This window comes from Ambystoma mexicanum, chromosome 12, assembly GCF_040938575.1.
Source record: "Ambystoma mexicanum isolate Mex_15411 chromosome 12, UKY_AmexF1_1, whole genome shotgun sequence".
Lineage (NCBI taxonomy): Eukaryota > Metazoa > Chordata > Amphibia > Caudata > Ambystomatidae > Ambystoma > Ambystoma mexicanum.
The window spans coordinates 559,093,101-559,114,463 of record NC_090936.1 but is presented as its reverse complement, the minus strand read 5'-3'; the positions used below and the strand labels follow the sequence as shown (position 1 = coordinate 559,114,463).

The window sequence follows — 21,363 nt, the reverse complement described above, 5'->3', positions numbered from 1 at the left end:
GCTATTGTACTGAGATAAACAACATAACTGAGAGCTGGGTGCTACTTTGCTTGCATGTTCAGCTTAGATGAGGATGGTTTGTTTAAAACAGGCCCACTTTTGACTTCAAGGCAACTGGTGCCAAATCTACCTTGTAGAGGTAGGCTCTGTGTCTAAACCCCATCTAGCTTGCTAGTGCCAAGCAGAGAACCCATCTGCAATGCTGCAGGAGGCCTTTTTGAAATCCTGTATTCTGCCAGTGTGTGGCTCCAGCTAAAGCCAGTGCATTCCTCCATTACTTGGTGCTCTGTTAGCTCGGAAGGAGGCCTGTGTGACTTGTGCAGCCTTTCCTGCTGAGTGATTGCACCCTTCAATCATTACCTTCAACTGCACAATGGAGCTAAATTCAGAGCATTATCTAGTGTTTTATTTTTAAGTCATAACCAGGATGTAATTTCCACTTTATTTTCTGACGTATTGTGGCTTTTTTAAGCTGGGTGATTTATTTAAATATACCCCTAATTTGGGTTTTGGCTTCTTATGTTCTTACTGAGACAAAGTTGTGATGGACGTGGTGAGTCAACAGACTCACTGACTCCACTGATCCATGTTTTAAAACATACCCAAAAACTCTTAATGAAGGCCCGTTTACCAAAAGGTCCCATTATTGCATGACATAAGCAACATAGCTTCTTCTTGTATCTGTATTCCTTCTTTATTATTATTATTATTGTTATTATTATTAATACACACATTGTTATTATTTTTCGAGCATGATATGAAAAAGCTTTGCAAGTTATCCGGGAAATCTTGCACATTCTCGGAAAGCCAGGGCGAGTTTCTCTTACGGATAAATATCTAAACAAATAAGCAAACGTCTCCGTTCATTGCACAGAGCAGGAGGGTGCGACTGTTAGTTTCTCACTTGAATATGTCCGTGGACTTCCTCTCGGGGTTAGCGTAAACAGAGCGGTGTAACGTTAGCCAGACACCCTCTTTGCTGCATATTTCCGCAGGGGTTGTGGGCGGACTCTGCAGTCTTCCCCTACAGGGCGTTTACGTCTCTTAGAATTTCACCTTTCAACCTCCCTTCCTCATGGGACTGCCAAAAGATAACTGTCTGCACAGCCGGATAGCTGTGGGTGCTTTATCTGCAATGGCACACGTCGGTTACGTCATCCGTTCTTCAGTTCGATGAGACCCTTCCAAGTAAGCTTTAGTGTCTACTGCTCTGCTCTCCGTGCCTCTTCCTTTTCCTCAGCCTCTCCCCATCAATGTTTACCTAAGTCCACCCGTACCCCGTTTTATAGACATCTGGGTTGATGCCCTTCATTCTGCTTCGCCGTTTTTGTATCCCCCACCTATTTACGCCATTGAACGGTTTTCTTTCTTTTCCAGCAGAAGCTCGCAGCAATGTCTTCCGACGTGACAGGGCCCAGCTGTGCCACTGAGGTGCTTCCTGAGAGCGAACTTCAGCTGAACTTGCCTATCAAAGACAAGGGGGGCTCCGCTTCTCCCGCCCCCCTTCCACGTTCGCTGCAGAAGTTTTACCAAGGGGAGCCTATGGCACTAGGGGTAAGTGCAGAATGCCGCAAGAATGAGAGTTTACATATTTTGTAAACTGTGCCTCTAATTCGCTGAGTTGCCTTTCTCAAATGACTAACCACGACCCTTAGAAAGGGTCGTGACTTCCTGACTGGTATTGGAGTGGTGACTCGGTGATGGTACTCTCAGGGAGGGGTGTGACTCGAAACGGAAGTTCCATAGATGTCCTGACCACAGGGTTGACCTCATGTTCGGGTTACTGCTTGAGTAACAGGGGTCCACTGGAAGTCTGACTGAGACCCGAAGATACGCCTGTGACATCATCAGTAGCCAGATACTTAGGAGACTGTGATTTCATGACCGGCATGGTATTTTCAGAGAAATAAAAGGGAGAATCCGTGACAATTTTTTTTTGACAATTCTCTAAAAATATGTTTGTTTTTATTCACATTTTATTGTACAAGGGCCATGATAAAGCCAGTTAACCAGTATAACAAACGATAGTACTCCTAACCCCCAAATACAAAACAAAACATGACAAGCCAGGAATAAACGAAAGTAATGTCCATGGACTCACACCTCTTGATTTTTAGAAAATGAACACAGTGGCTGATCTTTCAGTTGCACTGCCTGCTCTTCCGCAGTCATGGCGAAGCAGGATCGCATCCAGTCAGCACCCATTTAAAGAGAGGCCTGCGACTGCAAGGCTTTGCTGCGCCACACCTGTGACCTCATAACTGGCCTGCTGTTTTATAGTTAGTCTGTGATATTATAACTGGCTAAGTTTCGGAGGGGAAACCGGTGACCCGTGACTCGCCTGCTATTTCAAGATCAGTCTGTGACATTGCGAACCAGAAATCTGGCTCCGTGACCAGCCCAGTATTGTAGCAGAGATCTGTGATTTCAGAAGCGGTTTGGCATTTGAAGAGCAGTCTGTAACTGCGCGACTTGTCTGGTCAGTTTAAAGGCGCATTTGACATCATAAAAGATCTGGCATTTTATGGGAAATCTGTGACGTTGACACTGGATTGGCAGTTAAAGAGAGGTATCTGTCGTCATGACTCACATGATCTTTTAAAACCGTTTATAACCTCATATCTGACTAGACATTGTATAAGCCTTTACATGACCACTGGCCTGGTTGCTATAGGCACATCTGTGAGTCCATGACTGGCCTGGCATTTTAACAGAGGACTGTGACTCCATGACTGGTCTATTTTTAAGAGGCGTTTGTGACTTCATGACTATGTTGGTAAAAATGTGTGATTCCATCAGTAGCCTGGCACTTTAGTAGATGTATGTGACTCCATGGCAGAACTGGTACTTTAACAGACGACTGTGACTCAATGACTGGCCTGTGTTTAAGAGACGTTTGTGACTGCATCACTAGCATGGTATTTTGCTTAAAATTTAAAATGTGTGATTCCATCACTAACTTGGTAGAAAACTGTGACTCCATGACAGGCACATTATAAGTTCATAACTGGCCTGCCCTTTTGTCTGAAGTATGTGATTCGATCACAAGTCTGGCACTGTAGTAGACAACTGTGACATTATGACTGGCCTAGTGTCTTTGACGAAGAGAGCAGCTTCCCGGCCAAGCTAGTGTTTGTTGGAGTGGTCTGAAATTCCATTTCTAGCCGGCTAGTGGTCTTGTGGCGTCTGTGGCTCCTTGAGAGGTTTGGTATTTGGAGAGAAGTCTGCGACTCCATTTCTTCCTTCACTTGCTGGGCTTGGTTAGTGAAGTTATTTGTTAACATCTTCCATTCATCTAAAGGCAATATCTCCAAAAGTGCCTGCACCCTGGTAAGAATGGAGGGTTTCCCAGAGGAGGCCCTGTGGTTATGAGTAATTCTGAACATTCCAGCCATCATCCTCTAATTGTATATAAACTCATGTATAGTGGGACAGGAATGGGTCACCAGCATGCTGGGCCTGGAGAATTAAGATGCACCTCACTGATGATGGCCATTGCACTTGAAACATGTCTGGGGTTGCATGTGGTCCTGAGCAGAAGGGATGTGACCTAATAGTTCAGGTTGGACTGCCCCTTTCAGGGTGGGACCGATCCTGAGTTGCAGTTTCTCGCTTTATCTAATGGTTTGGTAGGTTGAAAAACTCAGTCAGGAGAAGCCCTAGTGATAAGGGGTTAATCAGCCACTTTTACTCCCTAAGAATACGCAAATACTCCCAAAAAATAAAAACAGGGAGTCAAAATACTACCAACAGAAACCCAACTCCATAGATATGTTTGGACCAGCAGGGCACGTCGTACCACAGGATGAAACTACTATTATAATTGCACGATCAGAAGAAGTAAACATGTACCTTTTAATGTGCATGAATATCTAGTTACAAAGAAATAATTATTACAAAAAAGTTTCTGTTTTTCAGTAAAAACATATCTTTCCACACTCAGAAAATGATATGGGTTATTTGACCTAAAAAACTTGACCTGCTGCCCATTTGACCAAATGTATTTGACCTACTTTTTTTTTACCTACTGCAGGCAGGAGACCCCCCGCAACACCCCATAACGTGGGGGGGAGACCCCCTGAACCCCCTGACTTCTCCCCACCTCAACCTATTTGCTTACCCCACCCACAACTATTTTTTTATTAAAGTCTACCATTTGATCTACCGAATTAGGTCAAAAAGATGCAGTCACATGGGAGTAGGTCGAATTGGCATTAGGTCAAATTAGACAATAGCCTTAGAAAATACTCTCATTGGGAATTGGACTTACATTTTTCCACCCTAAAAATCATTTAACTCCCAAATTTAAACAATAGAGAGTAACATACTTCCACTTTCAACTCTTATCTGGAACACTGTTCAGGAGGATTTCCCAGAACAGTGTCAGTCGTTATTATTACTTCAACACCTTACAGCCTCACCCTTCAGTTCTGTCTACAGTGCAAGCCTACAACTTGTGTTTTAGAGGAGTTTTATTTTCACCTTCTCTTTGTTGGTTTAGTTAGGCTGTTGGAACAGGAGGTAAGTGGGCAAACCCACAAAGTGTGTTTTTTACAGGTGTTTTGGTAGATTCTGCGGGAGTTTAGTGATCATTCTTGACACTACATTGTATTTGAGTGATTTGTGTTCTCTATTTGTTGCATTTTGTCTGGTATGTTTGTGTGTTTATTAGGCCCCCTTTGATGATTGTCCATTTACCCTCTACTTCCTCACACCACAAACCATTTCCATGTCCCTTTCCCTATAGCTTTTCCCTTTTGGGTCACCCCAAAAGTTTAAAAATGCAAAATAATTAACTTTCCTTTTTGAAGTCCTAATCCCATTCAGCTGTGTGTTTGCCCAAGGCCTTGTGTCATTTGTTCAATTTTCTTCTATTAACTTTCCTTTAGCACACAAAAAAGAAAAAAAAACTGAAAAACGCTTTCCTTTTGTAATCAATCCTGCTTGTTTGTGAAACCTAAAAACACCTTCCCATTTGTGTGTTAAACGGAGAATTCTTCCTGTTTTAACCAACTTCGTTTAGGTGTGTGCGTGTGAGCACCTGTGTGAATCTGTTTGTCCTTGTAGTCAGTCGCAAGTCTTGGTTTTTTTTATCTAATGTGCAAGACCTTCCTAAAAAGGGAATTGAAATGATGGTGCAGGGCCGGGATTTGGAAGGACAATTAGAGGTTGACGTATCATGTGACAAGGCTACTGATTGTTAGGTGGAGGTCTTGTAGACGCCGTAGGTGCCACCCCTCATAGCCAGAGCAAGGGTTAGCCTGAGGTTGTAGAGTCATTTAATGATCACACTGGAAAAGGAGAGGAGGCTGTACTGACCAGGGCTCAAGTCGAGGGTACACACGGGGGGACTCAGTCCACCCACTTTTTTCAGAGGGTGGACTCAGTCCCCCCGCCCCAGCTAAAATGCCAACTGTTGAATGTCCTCTTTGTATTTATGAATTGAAGCCGACGTTGTGGATCGAAACGCAGTAGTCAGGTTTGCAGGCCAGGCACTGAACCACTGCACTATGTAACCTGATGAAAAGTAATGAACAACTAAAGGTGGCATGTCCCATTTCGGTACTGCAAATCCCAGGGAAAACATTTGTATTGGTTGTTGGAGTCTAAAACATGCACACCTTTCAAACACACTATTAGAAGAAAATATCCTCTGTTGGTTTTATGTGTCTGTTGATTTTATGAAAGGCAAATGCCAATCGTCCTGTGCAATTTGGGTGGTTATGCAAAGCCAATTTAATGAAATGTGCATATTTCACCTTGATATACGTGACGTCACATACCATTGCGTTACATTTTTGGGACTTGACCCCTGGTACTGACAGAGGGATTTCCACTGTCACAGTGGGAGCGGAATGATGGAAAAGATAACCTTGGGCCTCATTCCGAATAGGGCGGTAAGGGTTAACGGTCAGCGGTAACGAGACCGGTGCCGTTAAACCCTTACTGTCCTACTACGAGTTCCCTTTGTGGGTCCTTCCTTAACGCCTGCTTTTGAGGACGGGACCCGCAAAGGGACTCCGGGGTCAATAACGGTACCGTAATTTACAGTACCGTTATTGCCGCCTTCCCCCTTCCCATTGAGCCCTCTGGGGGCTCAAATGGGAATGGGGAATGGCCCTGGTGAATGGGGAATTACTGGTCCCTCCGACCTCGGAATGGACCGGTAATTACTCCATTCACCAGGCCGGAGTTTGGATGAGTTCGGAGGCAGTCATGCCGCAAATAGCGGCGTGGTTACCTCCGAACTCGGAATGAGGCCCAAATGTCCGAGGATTTGGATTAGACTAGCTATATGTAGATTTCATGCAGGAAAGTGGCATTGTAGTTACAGAACCACTAAAGTAGTTGTTGGACAGCATTTTAAGCAACTTTGCAATTTTGGACGGTATAATGGAAGGTGCAGCTGAGAAGTTGGCTGCCTGGAAACAGATGATGAAAGGGTGCAGGAGTAGATGGAAGAGAAATAAGGGTAAGCAACAGAGATGGTCCCCCAGCAAATGGAAGAGGCTGAGCCCCCTATGGCTGCACCTGCTTAGGGGAATAGGCAGACACAGGCATCACTTGTCAAGTATCTAAGGGGGCAGGGGCACTCTGGGCCATGACACTTCACAACTCATTATGGGTCTGTGAGCATGTCAGGTTGCTGGGGAAAGACGGTGAGTGGGCAGGGTGGTACTTTAATTTGCAAACTGTTCAACAGACCAGTGAAGCAGGGTGCACCATAAATGGGTTGCTCCTTGTGGCGCAATGCAAAGTACAATCATAGGGATTGGAAGCATGGTATGCAGACCAGCTTCCAAGGCACTGTTAGGAATTGAGGGGAACTGGGAGCTATTTAGCTCCTGCTCCTAGCATAGTAAAGCCTGGTTACCAGGAGCTATGTTTGGCTCCTAGGGCGTTGAGAATGTTAATAAAGAAGAATTAGAACACAGCTAATATGCATTTAAACACAATGGGCCTCATTACACGGACGGCGGTGGACCAAGGTGCTATTAGCACCTTGGTCCATGCCGGTAAAATACCGGCACCGCCTTGGAGGAAAGGGGAATTACCGCCCTATTCCAAGGTTGGTGGGGCGGTAATTCCCCCTTCCCCCATTGCCCTTCCCCATTCCCATTTTTGCCCCATTGGGCATAATGGGAATGGGGAAGGTGCTAATTACGGCACCGCAAATTGCGGTACAGTAATTAGCTCCCTGGTCCATTTGCGGGTTGGTTTTTAACGCCTGCAAAAAGCAGGCGTTAAAGTCTCCAACCCGCAAAGGGACCTCGTAGTAAGGCGGTAAGGGTTAACGGTCACTGGTACCATTAACGGTGACCGTTAACCCTTACCGCCGTCTGTGTAATGAGGCGCAATGAGTCATTCAAAACAGACACACAGTTAAAGGAGCATCTCTGGTAGCTCCTGGTTCCCCTGCGGTAGCTCCTGCGGGTGATGCCTGATACATACAGGCTGATTTTAGCTCCTTCTCATCGAATCTCAATTTCGAACACAGCAAGGAGCCCTCTTCCACTGCACTCCACTGCACTCAACAGTGGCATAAATGACAGTGAGGACATACCTGCTTGTCACCAGTGCCAGACACACCAACACAAGCATCCCTTATTCACTCAGAATCTAAGTGATTTGCCTGAACTACCAGGTTTGCACCTTTCTCATGCGAACACACATACATACTCACACCCGCACACACAACACACCCATAACACCCCCACACCCACACCCCCAACATAAACGAACCCCACTTACCTTCATCTTCACGCTGGGATCCTGCAGCGCCAGTTCCCTTTCACTTCCGTGATCGGGAACCAACGCCACAGGATCCTTTTCTTTTCTTTTTTTTTTATTCGGAAGGCTGCAGGGGTGTCCCCCGCACCCACCGCTCACTATAGCATGAAGTGTAGTGAGCGGGGCGATGCGGAGGACTCCCCGCAGCCCTCATTTTCTTTTTTTACAATGCTACCACCAAAGGTTCGAACTTTTGGTGTTCAAACCTTTGGTGGTAGCATTTTTAGAACTTTTGGTCATTGCGACCATCTGTGTTCGGTAAAATCGTCCTAAACCATTCCCTCCACCCGCTCATATTGACCAAGGACCTCTGATCACTCTGCATGCTGTACAAGCGGCACAATGTTCCTGAAAAATCATGTTCGCAGCCCCACCTCCACCACAGCCTGCTAGTATTGGTAAACCTCTAGTCTGCTATTTATACAGGCACAGAGAGACCAAATGATGTGTCATGCCAACAAGTGCAGTCTATATTGCCAGATGCCCATCATTCAGGGAGCAGCAGTGGTGGATACTGTGGGGAGGGGCACGTGCTCCAGCACTGCCCTACCTTCTTGGTCTGGGCATTGGGCAAGAGGGTCGGAAAAGTACAGATAGACTGACTGCCTTCCGAGCCAGAAGGATATTTCCTAAATATTGCAAGAGGATCAAGTGTGCATGAGGGTCACAATACGTTTTGTAAGCTGCTAAATTGTACCGCTGTCAGCATAGTTGAAAAGGCAAACAAATAAGTTGTGAAAGACTTTAAGCTGCTAAATGTATTGCGAGAAGCTACTCCCGACCATGATCAAATGAATGGAGTAAATGTTGGTCCACGTGGTTCTGATGTGCAAATGTAAGTTGCTTGTAAACTGCCTTCTAACCTTCAGGTGGCAGCAATCCAGAGAATGAGGGTCCATCAGTTCTTACTGTATATAATTTATTTTTCATCCATAGCATGCAAAATGCTGCCAGTAAAGAATGGGTAATTATGGTATCCAATACTCTGTCGTGGACAGAAGAAAGGACAAAGGGCATTTAACATCCTGGAGATGTATGAGCAATGCATCAAGTCACCACTGATTTCATTGTCAATTTTACCTGGTCACATTAAATCAGAAGCCAAATATGCAAGACTTTGAAAAAGGTGTGTGGTGCTATTGCACAACCAAGTATTTAGACATGCTTGTTTTTGAAAACCCTACCTGGTTGGTCTCACAAATTCACAGTTTGTTGCCATTAACAGCCCAGTATGATGGTGTGTTTTCTCAAGCAACTTACATGTTTGCAATTTTCGAAAAGTACAAGAACAAGCTAATGCCATTCATATTGTACATGGAAATGTACCAGCGCAAACTATTGTTGTTGACACTCATCATACGTTTCATGTTACTGTGCTCTCAGGACCGGCAGACACTGTAGTAGGCAAACAATACTCATTTGTGCATTTCCCATTTCACAAAGATAACTGAAATATGCCAAGGGTACTAGTGTGTCTTCTGTTTTAAGGTGTCTTTCTCTGCATTAATGAGATTGTAAAATAGTGGGAACAGGATTAAAAAACAAAACAGTATTACAAATGGTATTGGCATCTACAAGTAGTATGTCAGTCCCACTACAATCAGTGAGTAGAGATATGGCACAACAGCAGCAAGATTGTCACAGATGACAATGATGGGGGTAGTATGGTGACTGGCTACTGGTGTGAGATGATGGGATATAATTCTTCTGGATTCAACCCAGCCATGTAAAAGGTGTGGCAACACAAAGATGTGTTGCCCAATTTGGCCCCAGATGTTCCCTACCACAGACCCCAGGAGCTGTTTCTCTGGGCACAGCATTGGATTATTTTTTTATTTTTTGGTTGCCTGCCCACTTCCTCCTTCTCACTGTCTGCACTCTCCTTAGCACTCCCCACGCTTCGTTCCTCCGCCAGCCCCTTTTCCTCCCCTCTCCCACCCACAATCTCCCTGATTGCCTGCTGCTGCTTCAAAGAAGCACTCATAGCAAAGAGCCCTGGGGTAGCCTAAGGGTAGAAGACAAAGGGCATCTCCTCTGGCACCTCCATCACCTGTTTGCCTGTTCACCCTGGGTGCCCTGCAAAACCAAACCTGCCTGCTGCAATTATCAGGTAAGGTGTGAGGATTCGGGTGCACATCCAGTGGTGTTTTCTGACCCCACACTGCCTTATTTCTAGAATCCGATTTTTACCACTGTCCTAAATCTAGCCTTGCTTGTAAATCTTACCACTCCACTGAATCCAGCCGCATTTTGTGTGTAGTCACTTTTTTACATCGAGCTGCACTTTTAACTTATTTTTGGCACTGTGTGTGCCACATTTCAAATCTAGTTGCATTCTGAGTGTAGCCAATGTTTTACATCTAGTTACACTTTTAATTTAATTTTGCCACTGTATCGAATCTAGTTGCTGGTTGAGTGTAGCCAATTTTCTACAGCTAGATGCACTTTTGATTTTGTCACTTTTTTACACCTCTCTGCACCTCAAGTTTTTGCCACAGATTCATATCCAACTGCACCCTTTAATTTTACCACTGTGATGAATCTAGTTGCATTGTGTGTGTAGCCACTGTTTTATATCTAGCTGCACTTTTAATTTTATTTTTTTAATTTTGCCACTGTCATACATCCAGCTGCACCTCAAGTACTTGCCACTGTTTTTAAATCTAATTGTGCTTTCTAAAATTACCACTGTATCAAACCTAATTGATTTTTTGAGTGTAGCCATTATTTTACATCTAGCTGCACTTTTTTATTTCCACCACAGTGTAGAATGTAGTTGCCTTCTGAGTGCAGCCACGGTTTCACTTCCAGTTTCACTGTTCATTTTTACAACTGGGTTGTATCTAGTTGCATTTGAGTGTAGCCACTGTGTTACATCTAGCTGCACTTTTAACGTAATGTTGCCACTGTGTCGAATCTAGTTGCATTTTGAGGGTAGCAACTGTGTTGAATCTAGTCACCTTTTGAGTGTAGCCACAGTTTTAAATGCAAATGCGCCTTTTAATTTTACCACAGTGTTGAATCTAATTACCTTTTGAGTGCCACCAGTTTCACTTCCAACTGCGCTTTAATTTTACCACTGTGTTGAATCTAGTTGCATTTTGAGTGTAGCTACTGTTATACATCTAACTGTGCTTCAAGATTTTGCCACTGTTTTAAATCTAGTCGTGCCATGAATTTTGGCACTGTGTTGAGTCCAGCTGCACCTTGAGTGCAGCCACTGTGTTTAACCTAATTGCATTTGAACATAGCGGTTGTGTAATTGTGGTCACTGTCTTAAATCTATTTGCGCTTGAAATTTCCCACTGTTTTCAGTGCTGCGCTGCTTCGACTTTTGACACTCTGTTGAATCTAGCTGCATTTTGAATGTAGCCACCAGTTTAAATCTAGCGGCGCTTTACATTTTGACAGTTTCTTATCCTAGAAAAAGAGGTACGGACGCCCCTCTGTGAGAATGAACACGGCCTAATGACACGATCTATGGGAAGGTGCTCACTCGAAAGTCCACAGCCACATTTTAGCTCACTGTACCGTTCACAAAGGAGGAATAACATTTGCATATCAATCTTTGTCCTGCCCACTTGAGCAGTCCAGCACCGAAATGCTAGGCAATCCTCCTCTGAACAAGAGTACCAACAGCAACCACAGACACATGTTTGGGCCTAGTTGGGCCTCATCAGTGAGGTGGACCTGTGCCTCTCTGACCACAGTGAGCAAGGGGTCCACATCTGGATAACTTTAGGTAATTTAGGATGACCAACCCTAAGTTCCTTAAACATGGAAAAAGAGGTACAGGCGCCCCTCTGCGAGAACGAACACGGCCTAATGGTCTGTTCTGTGGGAAGGTGCCACTCGAGAATCGGCAGCCACATTTGAGCTCACTGTACCTTTCACAAAGGAGGAATATCCATTTACATATCAGTCTTTGTCCCACCCACTTGAGCAGTCCAGCATCGAAATGCTAGGCAATCCTCCTTTGAACAAGAGTACCAACAGCAACCCCAGACACGTGGTTCGGCCTAGTCGGGCCTCATCAGTGTTATCCCAAACAGAGGCATAGTTTCATATATGTAGTGGGTAATTAATTTGTATTGTTCTTACCCTTGACAAGGATAGTGATACACATGGGGCTCCTGGACAGATTCATTTTGGTAATAACTCCCCCTCTGAGTTTATTTAATTGAAGGCCATTCATCTAGACCTGTAGCAATGAGTGAATATCATTAGCTAAGTATACATTTATTTTGAAACAATGCTCCAAGGCACTGTTTAAGTGTAATTCACTGCTCTTACATTTTGACTGCCTCAGAATACGAGTGCTTCTTCCTGCCTACTACGGCAGTCAGATGAGAGGCTATAGGGCAAAAATCAGGAAGGCCAAAAAATCCTTCTATTGAAACTGATTCACTAATGCCCCCAATACCAGCAGGGAACTCTGCAAGATCATTTCAGAATTCAACGTCCCTGTCTGCACTTCCCTCATCTCTCGCAACTCCCAAGCACTGTGATGCCCTCTCGGACCACTTTTTCAATATCTCTGTCATAAGAAACTTCACCATCGGCACTAAACTTACAGCACCCCACCACTGATCGCTTGCCTCTTTGCCCGACCCTTCTTACACTCCACCCGCCCACCCTATCCTCTCCTCCTTCTCTCCCATCTATCAACCCAAATCCCTGATGCTACTTACAAGCAACCACCCTTCTGGATCCTCGGGAGATCCTTGCCCTCCTCAAGGATATCTTTTCCTCATCTTGTGCAGGCAGTATCGCAAGATCTATCATGAACTCTTCCCTCACCTCAGGCATATTTCCAGCATCTTTCAAGACATTACACATCAGACCCCTACTCAAAAACCCTCCCTTGACCCCCTCCTCCCGGCCAATTACAGACCTATAACCAACAACCGCTTCATAGCCAAACTTATTTACAGAACGGCATACTCCCAGCACTGCCTCTTCTCCGAATCGAGCCTAAGATATTCCTAAGAAGGAGCATATCTCGGGAGCCAGAAGTAAACTGCACTGGCTACCAGTGTCAGCCAAAGCACGTTTAAGAGCCCTTTCGGTGGCTCACCAATGAATACATGGAAAAGCTCCCAGCTTTCTTAAGAAACGCATATCCCCATATATTCCCTCCAGGCACTTACGATAGGTACCCATGGACAACTGGAAGTACTATGTGCTAAAAAGCCAGAGGATGCAGGCCCTCCTTCGACGTCCTTATGCCTTAAGCCTGGAACACACTCCCTCTGATGTTGTGCCTAGAGAAATGCCACTTGGCTTTTAGGAAACAACTGAAGGCTTAGCCATTCAAAAAATGTTCTCCCCCTATACTATCTTTCCTCAGCCTTTCCACCTTTTTGTCCTGTCTGGCCTAGTGAGCTTTTGTCTGCATGTGTATGTTGACTGCGCCCTGATGCATATGGGCTTTAGTGGTATATAAACACATTTTTAAAAAACTCCTGCTCGACCTCACCCATTCCCGCTTCAGACCCCTCTGAGGAACCGAATCGTCCCTAGTCTCCATCTTGGATGATCTCAAAAGAACTGCAGACTCTGAAGGCTGTGCCGCACTTATACTCCGTGACCTCTTGGCGTCCGTTGATGCCCCTAATATGTGATACTCCACATCTTCAGAGTCAAACCCTTTTTTTGTAACATTTTCAACACTAGATGCATCCTCTGATCATGTTCCAATTTACTCTTTCTCCACACTAATATGTCATCCTAAAATAACTCACTCCCTCAAATTTGCTAAACAATTACTGCATAAGTCGCTGAAACACTGCTGCCACGTATGCAATCCAAAAGGCATTCTGTGAAACATGTACGCCTAAAACAGTCTAACAAACAAAGTTAAATGACAGAATGACTCATGCAGCTCAATTTTGTGACGCAGATGAAAGATTAAAGATCGAAAACCATGATGCATGTCCCATCATGATCAAAAGTTTGTTCATGTTCGGAAGTGGATGTCTGTTCACCCAAATGTTGGCATGCAAATCATGAAGATCCATGCACATCCTTCATCCCCCTTCCTGTTTCCTTGCCAGGACGATGGGTGACAACCATTCCGATGTCTCAATGGCCACTATCACCCCTTCTCCCACAAGTCTGTTCAACTCGTCTTTGAGCCCTTCTCTGGCTAATAGAGGAACATTCTCAATTTGTTGATATCCACCCCTTTGTTTGGATATACAACCTCTACTGTCTCCCCTGATTGACAGCATGTATTTGTGGCCCACTTCTTGGATACTCTTTGCCCACTCCTCTATTGCTCTTGCTAACTCCAAAGCCTTTTCCATTGACGGATCCTTATCTATCCATAGACTTTCCCTAATCTTGGTGTTGTAAGTGCCCATCATTATTCAATCGCTGATATATTCATCGATCACTCCTGTGAAATTGCTTGTGACTATTAATGTTCTTAAGATAGTGACATAACTGTCCATTTAGTTTTGTTAGAGCTGTCTCACATGCACTAACAACACTTTTGCCTTCGCCACCAACTTGCACGGTAAAATCCTCACCAGGTAAATGTCTAAAAATGTACAAACCCTCTGTTCCTAGACAGTTCAATTTTTTTATTTATTTATTTATGTATTGTTGTTTACAACAATACATCATTCACATAACAAATAAGCACATACTTCAGGAATTCCTAACAATTCAGCACAAGAGAAAATACATACTTTCATCACTAAAATATTTTGTATACAAATTCTCACAGAGAACAAATACAACCATTTTGTAGCGTTAAAACACCAACAATATTCGCTACAATAGCACACACTTCATCTCACACTTCTACAATTCAAAGACAAGATCTTAAGCTCCGATAGCAGAACTGATAAGAAGCATTGCTGTTTGCCATACATGACATAAAGCTATTACCAGTCTTTCAGAGGACGTATTTAAACATAATTGCCAAAACTCTATGGATGCAATATGTTCATAATTATGCACATACCAGCCATGCATCTCTCTATACACGTTAGAAAGTTTAGGGCATGTATTCAGTGTATGCCGGACTGTTTCAAGGTCGATGTTACATATGACAATTCCTTTGAGGTGAAGCCAGCTTCCACTTAGCGCCATAGGTTGCTCTCACCGGTAATTGATTGACTCGCATTAGCAGCCTAAATCGACGGACCGCAGGAGATGGACATTTGATCAAATATTGTTGAGGACTACGTTACTGATAAACGATACCTTCCAGGTGGGCATAATTGTGCATTTTTCCCATATATGCAAAGTTATCGGTCCAATCTTTCATTCGGGCCTTGTATATATTTGCTCTTTTGATGTGATCATGTTTCCCACATTTAGACCGTTCCAGAGACCAATTCATAATCCGGTATGACTCCATGCAAAGTAAATTATATGGTTCATACATCTCAGCACACTTAAAGCTGAGTATCCCTTTTCCTATGACCCTCAACAAATCGCTAGGCTGGTGACTGAGAGCTTTCAGTGGGAGCAATGCTCTTTGGTACTGAACAACAGCTCTAATTGAAGTAAGGCCCCATTCCACTCTAATATATTGAATTGGACATTCTGGAGATAGATTAAGTATTGTCCGCCAAAAGTACCCTTCTACTTTATCGAGCCAAGATAGGTTCTTAAGCGTGAGTGCCTCAAGTCCATACACCAACACAGGAATAACCACTGCTTATATAGTAGCATACTGCCTCTGTAGGTGTATCCAGCATAATGTAAAGCAAATCTGCGCACCAAATTGGTGATATGCCTTGCACGCTGTGATTTCTTTGCAATCAAGATGGAATAACCTGATTTACACTCCATCTCAACATCAAGATATTTATATCAAGTGGTGTAATCAATTACACCCCAACTAATTCTCATTTCCGGTCTGTTAACATGTCGTGCCGATACGAGCATAGTTTTGCTCTTACTTAGATTAATGATCATATCATGTTCAATTGTAAACTGACCAAGTTCTTCCAGAATTGCTTTCATGCCCTTAATTGTATGATCGATTATCACCAAATTATCCTGATACAGTAATGCAGTATACTTGGTGTCATGAAATTTGATGGGACAATGACAATGTTTCTCAAGTCTACTAAGTAATTCGGCAACACAAAAGTTAAATAACAGGACCGCCAACAGGCAACCCTGTTTCACACCCTTATTGATTGAGATAGGGCCATACAACCTCCCTTTATTGTCTAAGCGGACCTAAGTAGAATTATTTTGGTGAAGCTTAATCAAAATTTCAACCAACCAAGAAGGGCATCCAAGTCTGCACAGGATCTCCCATAGAATATTGCGGTTGACCCTATCAAATGCCGATCGAATATCAACAAAGGTAATGTAAACTGAAGGGTTACCATGACATTTGGCCCTAGACAGGATGGCATCTACAATTCTAATATTATGGATGCTACTGGACCCAACTGGAAACCCTGACTGCATAGGGTGAAGAATACTATTCGAGTCAACCCAACTCTGGAAATAATGAAGAACAATTGCAGAAAGGATTTTACTCGTAGTATCTAATAAAGATAGAATTCGATAATTACTGGGAAGCGATCTGGTTCCCGCTTTAAAGATGAACAGTTCAATAGGGATGCTTCGTTCTCATCATCACTATAATTGGCGTAACCAGCTGCTCGAAGGTACACCTTAAATGAATCCAGCCACAATTCCTAAATTATTGGTGGCACCCCTGGACTTGTCTGGAAACATGGGGTGGGTTTGCATGCCCTGCATTTTACAGTACATGTTCCTGTGTGTCAGTTTCTATAACCTTTCCTTTATATAACCCAGCTTTATTTCTTTTGTTCTTTTCCTTCTCTGCAAAGGGCCGGCAGGTAGCACTGATGCCCTAAAGGAGTAACAAACAAACTTCAATCAGCAGCTTGCCATAATTGGCTTGGCCCGCCTTCCTTCTATAGTATGCTGCACATGACGTATCTCATGGCAAAAAGTCCATTCCTCAATGTACAGCTCCACCAGACAGACTGGCACGGCCTTGCATGGGTCCCAAACTGGAACCAACTTCCATGGCTGCCAGTCTGAAATTGGAAGTGGATCTCTCCGCTGCTGTCACACACGTGCATCCCTGCGCCTACATTCTGTCCGAAAGTGGGTTAGTTGGCGCTTCCCTCCACCATCTACATGCTTTAGACACGTCTTGGAGTCCACTACGCTCTGAGGGGTGCCAGCTCATCACCAAATGTGGTGAGGACCATGAAATGGACACGCACACCAAGTTGTATAACTGTGTTTAATTCTTGGCACCCCACAGTCATCTTCTCCAGGAATGATCGCAATGGACATTCCTGAACATTACATAAGGTTCCATAGATCCTTGCCACAAGCATAAACATACACAGGTTACTATGTCACTAAAATGAACACACAGCCCCAGCCTATCACCCTACAACATATAATTAACCACACATAGAAACAGTACAATATTGGGCAGCCCACATGATGATCCCAGGACACTTCCAATGTCCTCTAATGTTGTCTTCTGCTGCAGGGGGTCAGGAATGGTTAGACCCAGCAGTCCCAGGGCTGACGGACCGGGGACTGGACTTCTGTGATTGCAGCAAGAGCAGCAGAAGCTTCACCAAGAGATGGCGTTGGGAATGCTGTTTGTCCATAGCAGCAGTCTTGCAAGTCTCGGGCATGGGCACCTCTTCTTTGAGGTCTTGGCTTGAGTGGATGATCTGAGGGATGGCAGCAGAAATCTGCTTTTTATATGAAATTTGGGTTGGATGCTGACATGTCCTACCAATGGCAAATATCTAAACCATTCAAACAGGTCAGGGGTATCCAGTGATGGACAGCCTGAAACCCCACATCTGCCCAGCAACAGAGACGTGTTTTGTCAGGTTATAAATTGAGATGAGACAGTCCCAGCCACTGTTCTCGCCAGTTCAGGCAGACAAAACACTTTGGCTGGAAATTCAAGACAGATCCCACAAAAGTCCATAACTTACATGACCTTTCTAGACATGTCAGGCAGGAAGAAGGCATAATAATTTTGAGTATATGGCACTCGAAATGGAATTATGCAATAAAAAAGATGGTGCATGGTAGGGCACCAGACAAATAAGTAAAACATAGTTCACTGCAACCAACTTGTCCTCGGCACATCTCAAAGGTAAAACAGATGTTACAGAAAACAAACGGAAAAGGCATACAAATACCCCTTCATCCCTTCATTACTGCAAGGCGACGAGTGCTACATTAAAAATAACACAGGAATCACAAAAGGGCACCCAGACCGTCTCTACGGGTAACCTTATGGGATGACCATTCTCCCATATAAATGAGTTGAGCAAGGTAAGTGTTGCAAAAAGGCTTCATTTACTTCACAAGTCAGGTTGGGGTTCAAGGAATAGAAAAATGCATGGGAGTTAGGGAGCAGACTTTGCACCTATGAAATCCCTATTGCAGAAGGTGGCATTAAAACAAGTAAGTACAGCCATGCCCCTTACTCTGATATCCTGAATGACCAGCCCTGATGCATCCTGAGTCCCTGGAGACACTTACTCCTGTAGTTGATCCAGTCGAAGGAGGTCCAGGGTCACAGGTACAGTGGCTGAAGTTGATGTCAGGATTGAGGAAGGCTACACATGGGTTCAGTCCACTGGTTCTGGGATGGCACTGACAGACATGCAGCTGGATAGGCCTGACACCACAGGACACAAGCCACAGCAGGTTCCAGTCAAGGAAAACAGACTTCGACTATACAGTAGAAGCAGGGTGGCAGTGAAGAAACCCTGGTCACGAATATCAGGTGGGAATCATAGCAGCGGTAGAGCTTACACTCCAGGAAGGCCCCTCTTAATAAGAGCAGTGGCAGCAGGAGGGAGTTCCTGCAATTCCCCAACCTGCTGAGTCTCAAGCTCCAGCTCAAAACGGTGACTGGTGCAGCTAATAGGCCGTCCCTTCGCAGGGGATGGACAGCCCACAGGATGATCCTGGGACACTTCTGATCCCTTCTGATGGTGAGATTTTGTTTGCAGGAGCTGGTTATGGTTGGCCCCAACAGTACAATGGTTGAAATACTGGCGATGCTCTTCTGCAATCAAAGCAAGAGCAGGAGGTCTTCACTGCGAGATGGCTTTGGCAAGGCTGGATGCCCATAGAAGCAGTCTGTCAGGTCTTCAGCATGAGCCTCTGTTCCTGGCTCTAGTGGACGATTTGAGGAATGGCTCCATGACTTACACTCTTATCCGAAATTCAGGCTGGGGCTGCTCAAGACCATTAATGGCAAGGCCCTGGATCATTCAAACTGGTAAAGGTTATCTAATCATGCACAGTCTCAAACCCCACATCTGCCCAACAACAGACATCCTCTGGCAGGGAAGTTGATTGGGACAGTCAGTGCCAAACCCCATTTCCAGCAGGTCAGGTACGCAAAGCACTTTGCTTGGGAATCCAAGCCGGATGCCACAAAAGTACATACCTTATATGGCTTTTCTAGACCCGAGTTGTCAGAAGAAAGCCAAGGAACAAGATGGCCAAAGGACAGGGCTTAAACTACAAGGCACAACCATTTTGATTATATGGTATACAAAATGCCATTATGCAGTAAAAAAAAAAAGATAGGGCACTGTAAAGCACTAGAGAAATAAGAAAACACGGTTCACTGCCACCAGCCTGTCCTAGGCACCTCTACAAGGTAAAAAAGACATTAGGGAAAACAAAGGAAAAAGGCATACAAAGTACCCCTGCATCACCTCACTATAAGATGATGTGTGCTACATTAAAACAAGACAGAAATCATGACATTGGACACAGTCCCCTCTGGTAACCTAATGGGATGATCAGAGCCTGCAAAATAATTGAGTTGAGCAAGACAAGTGAAGGAAAAAGTCTTTAATTACCCCCAAAGTCAGGGTAGGGGGACAAGACAGAGCAAAATATCTGGGGGTTTTATCTGGGGGTTTTATTGAAGATATAGAAGACATGTTATCTTCAATTTGTATTTGGTATGACCACTAAATAACAACAGTTTTAGTTACAGTCACTGAATGTCATCCCCCTCCTATCAAGTAATGTACAGCATCTTCACAACTAGTTTTTGTTATGGCCACTAAAGGAAAACACATTCACTAACAGGGGCAGTAGAAATGCTGCAGTAATAGCGTTACCACTGCATTACCGCACACTCCAACTATGAGTTGTGAAGAAAGTTAAAGGATTCACCTCCAGCTCTGAGCTGGAGGTAAATCCGCCGACTTTCCACCCATGTTTGGCACAATTACTGTGGCTGAATTACTGCCGCAGTAATTGCGACGAAAATGCCCTATTGAGTCCAATGGACTAAAAAAAAAAATGGGAACTTACACTGCCACCGCCGCTTGGAATTCGGCAGTAATACAGCTGGACCAAGTGGCGGTAACGTTAATTGCACTGGGCGGTATTCTAGCAGATTTACAACCATAACACCAGTCACATGACATTCCCTATCCTGACCACTTGCAATACTGCTGGACAGCTACAAGTTAACCCCTACACAATACAAGTGTCTGTAGCTCTTAGTTATGATACAATAGCGTTCACCACAAAAAAGAACCTTTGGTATAACCTTCACTTTGCACAATTAGTGCATTTACATCGCAAAAGCTCGAGGAATGAGCATTTTCAACAAGCATCAGGAATACTGCAAGAAAAATTGCTACGAAGATGCAATCCAGAACACCTACTAAAAAGGGCAGTAAAAGAGCAAAATATTATAATAGTTAGGCACTACTAGAAAGAAGTGTTAATCAAGGACCATATAAACACTTGATCTGCATAGACACATTCACCAACCTGTAATTTAAAATAGAAAAATGTTCTTCTCTTATTGACTGATTGAAAAGAGTGGGGAATAACCTGTGCCAGTTCCGATGTTTGCCTATCAGTGCAGCAAAAACATATGCCACACAATCTTGTTTGTTTGCTTGTTTGTTTATTTGTATGGCGCACCCAACCCAAGGGTATCTGGGAGCCTTTCACACCGGAGGTTACAAGAATACTTTTAGCTTAGTTACAACAAGTACAATAATACAATATATACAGTGAATTATACAGTGAAACAAAGGCAAGGACGGTATATAAAAAAAAGAACCGTGGCAGAAGAATTACTAGGTGATCAGAAAACATTACTTGGTGGTGTCCTAGAAGTCAGAGAAGTCAGAGGTAATCACGTGTACAGGACTCATGCTAACCATTTGAGTCATTAGTGACAAGCCACTTTATGGTGTGCGCCTGAACATAGAGAAAGGTTGCTTAGCTCTCAGAGTGGGAGGTAAGATGTTCCAGGCTTGCTCTGCCATGACAGGGAAGCTACTTCCTCCTGCTTTTATAGCTTAAATCTGGGCACAAACGGACAGGCTGAATTGACTGTCCTAGTTGGGCGTGTGGTAGATTTGTTGGTGATTCTCTCAGAGAGGTAGTTTAAAACATCATGATAAGAAATACTACCAGCAGTCTGGTATGCCAAAGTCCCTTGTTTGGTTCTGGTAGGTGAGGCTGGAAGGACATGCAGTGTCCACCTGGCTCCCCAGGCCATCTCTAAACTTTGTTGTTCATGCCATC

At 44.1% G+C, this 21,363-nt stretch overlaps 1 protein-coding gene across 1 annotated transcript in view; it reads left to right on the top strand.

Annotated features, from left to right (window-relative positions):
• LOC138513771 (membrane-spanning 4-domains subfamily A member 4A-like) overlaps window positions 1–21,363 on the top strand; it is a 509,343-nt gene that overhangs the window by 166,317 nt on the left and 321,663 nt on the right. The window contains exon 2 of the mRNA XM_069628863.1: window positions 1,378–1,554. Within this exon, the coding sequence (XP_069484964.1) occupies window positions 1,393–1,554 (162 nt within the window). The 5' untranslated portion in view covers window positions 1,378–1,392. The remainder of the gene's footprint in view (window positions 1–1,377; window positions 1,555–21,363) is intronic.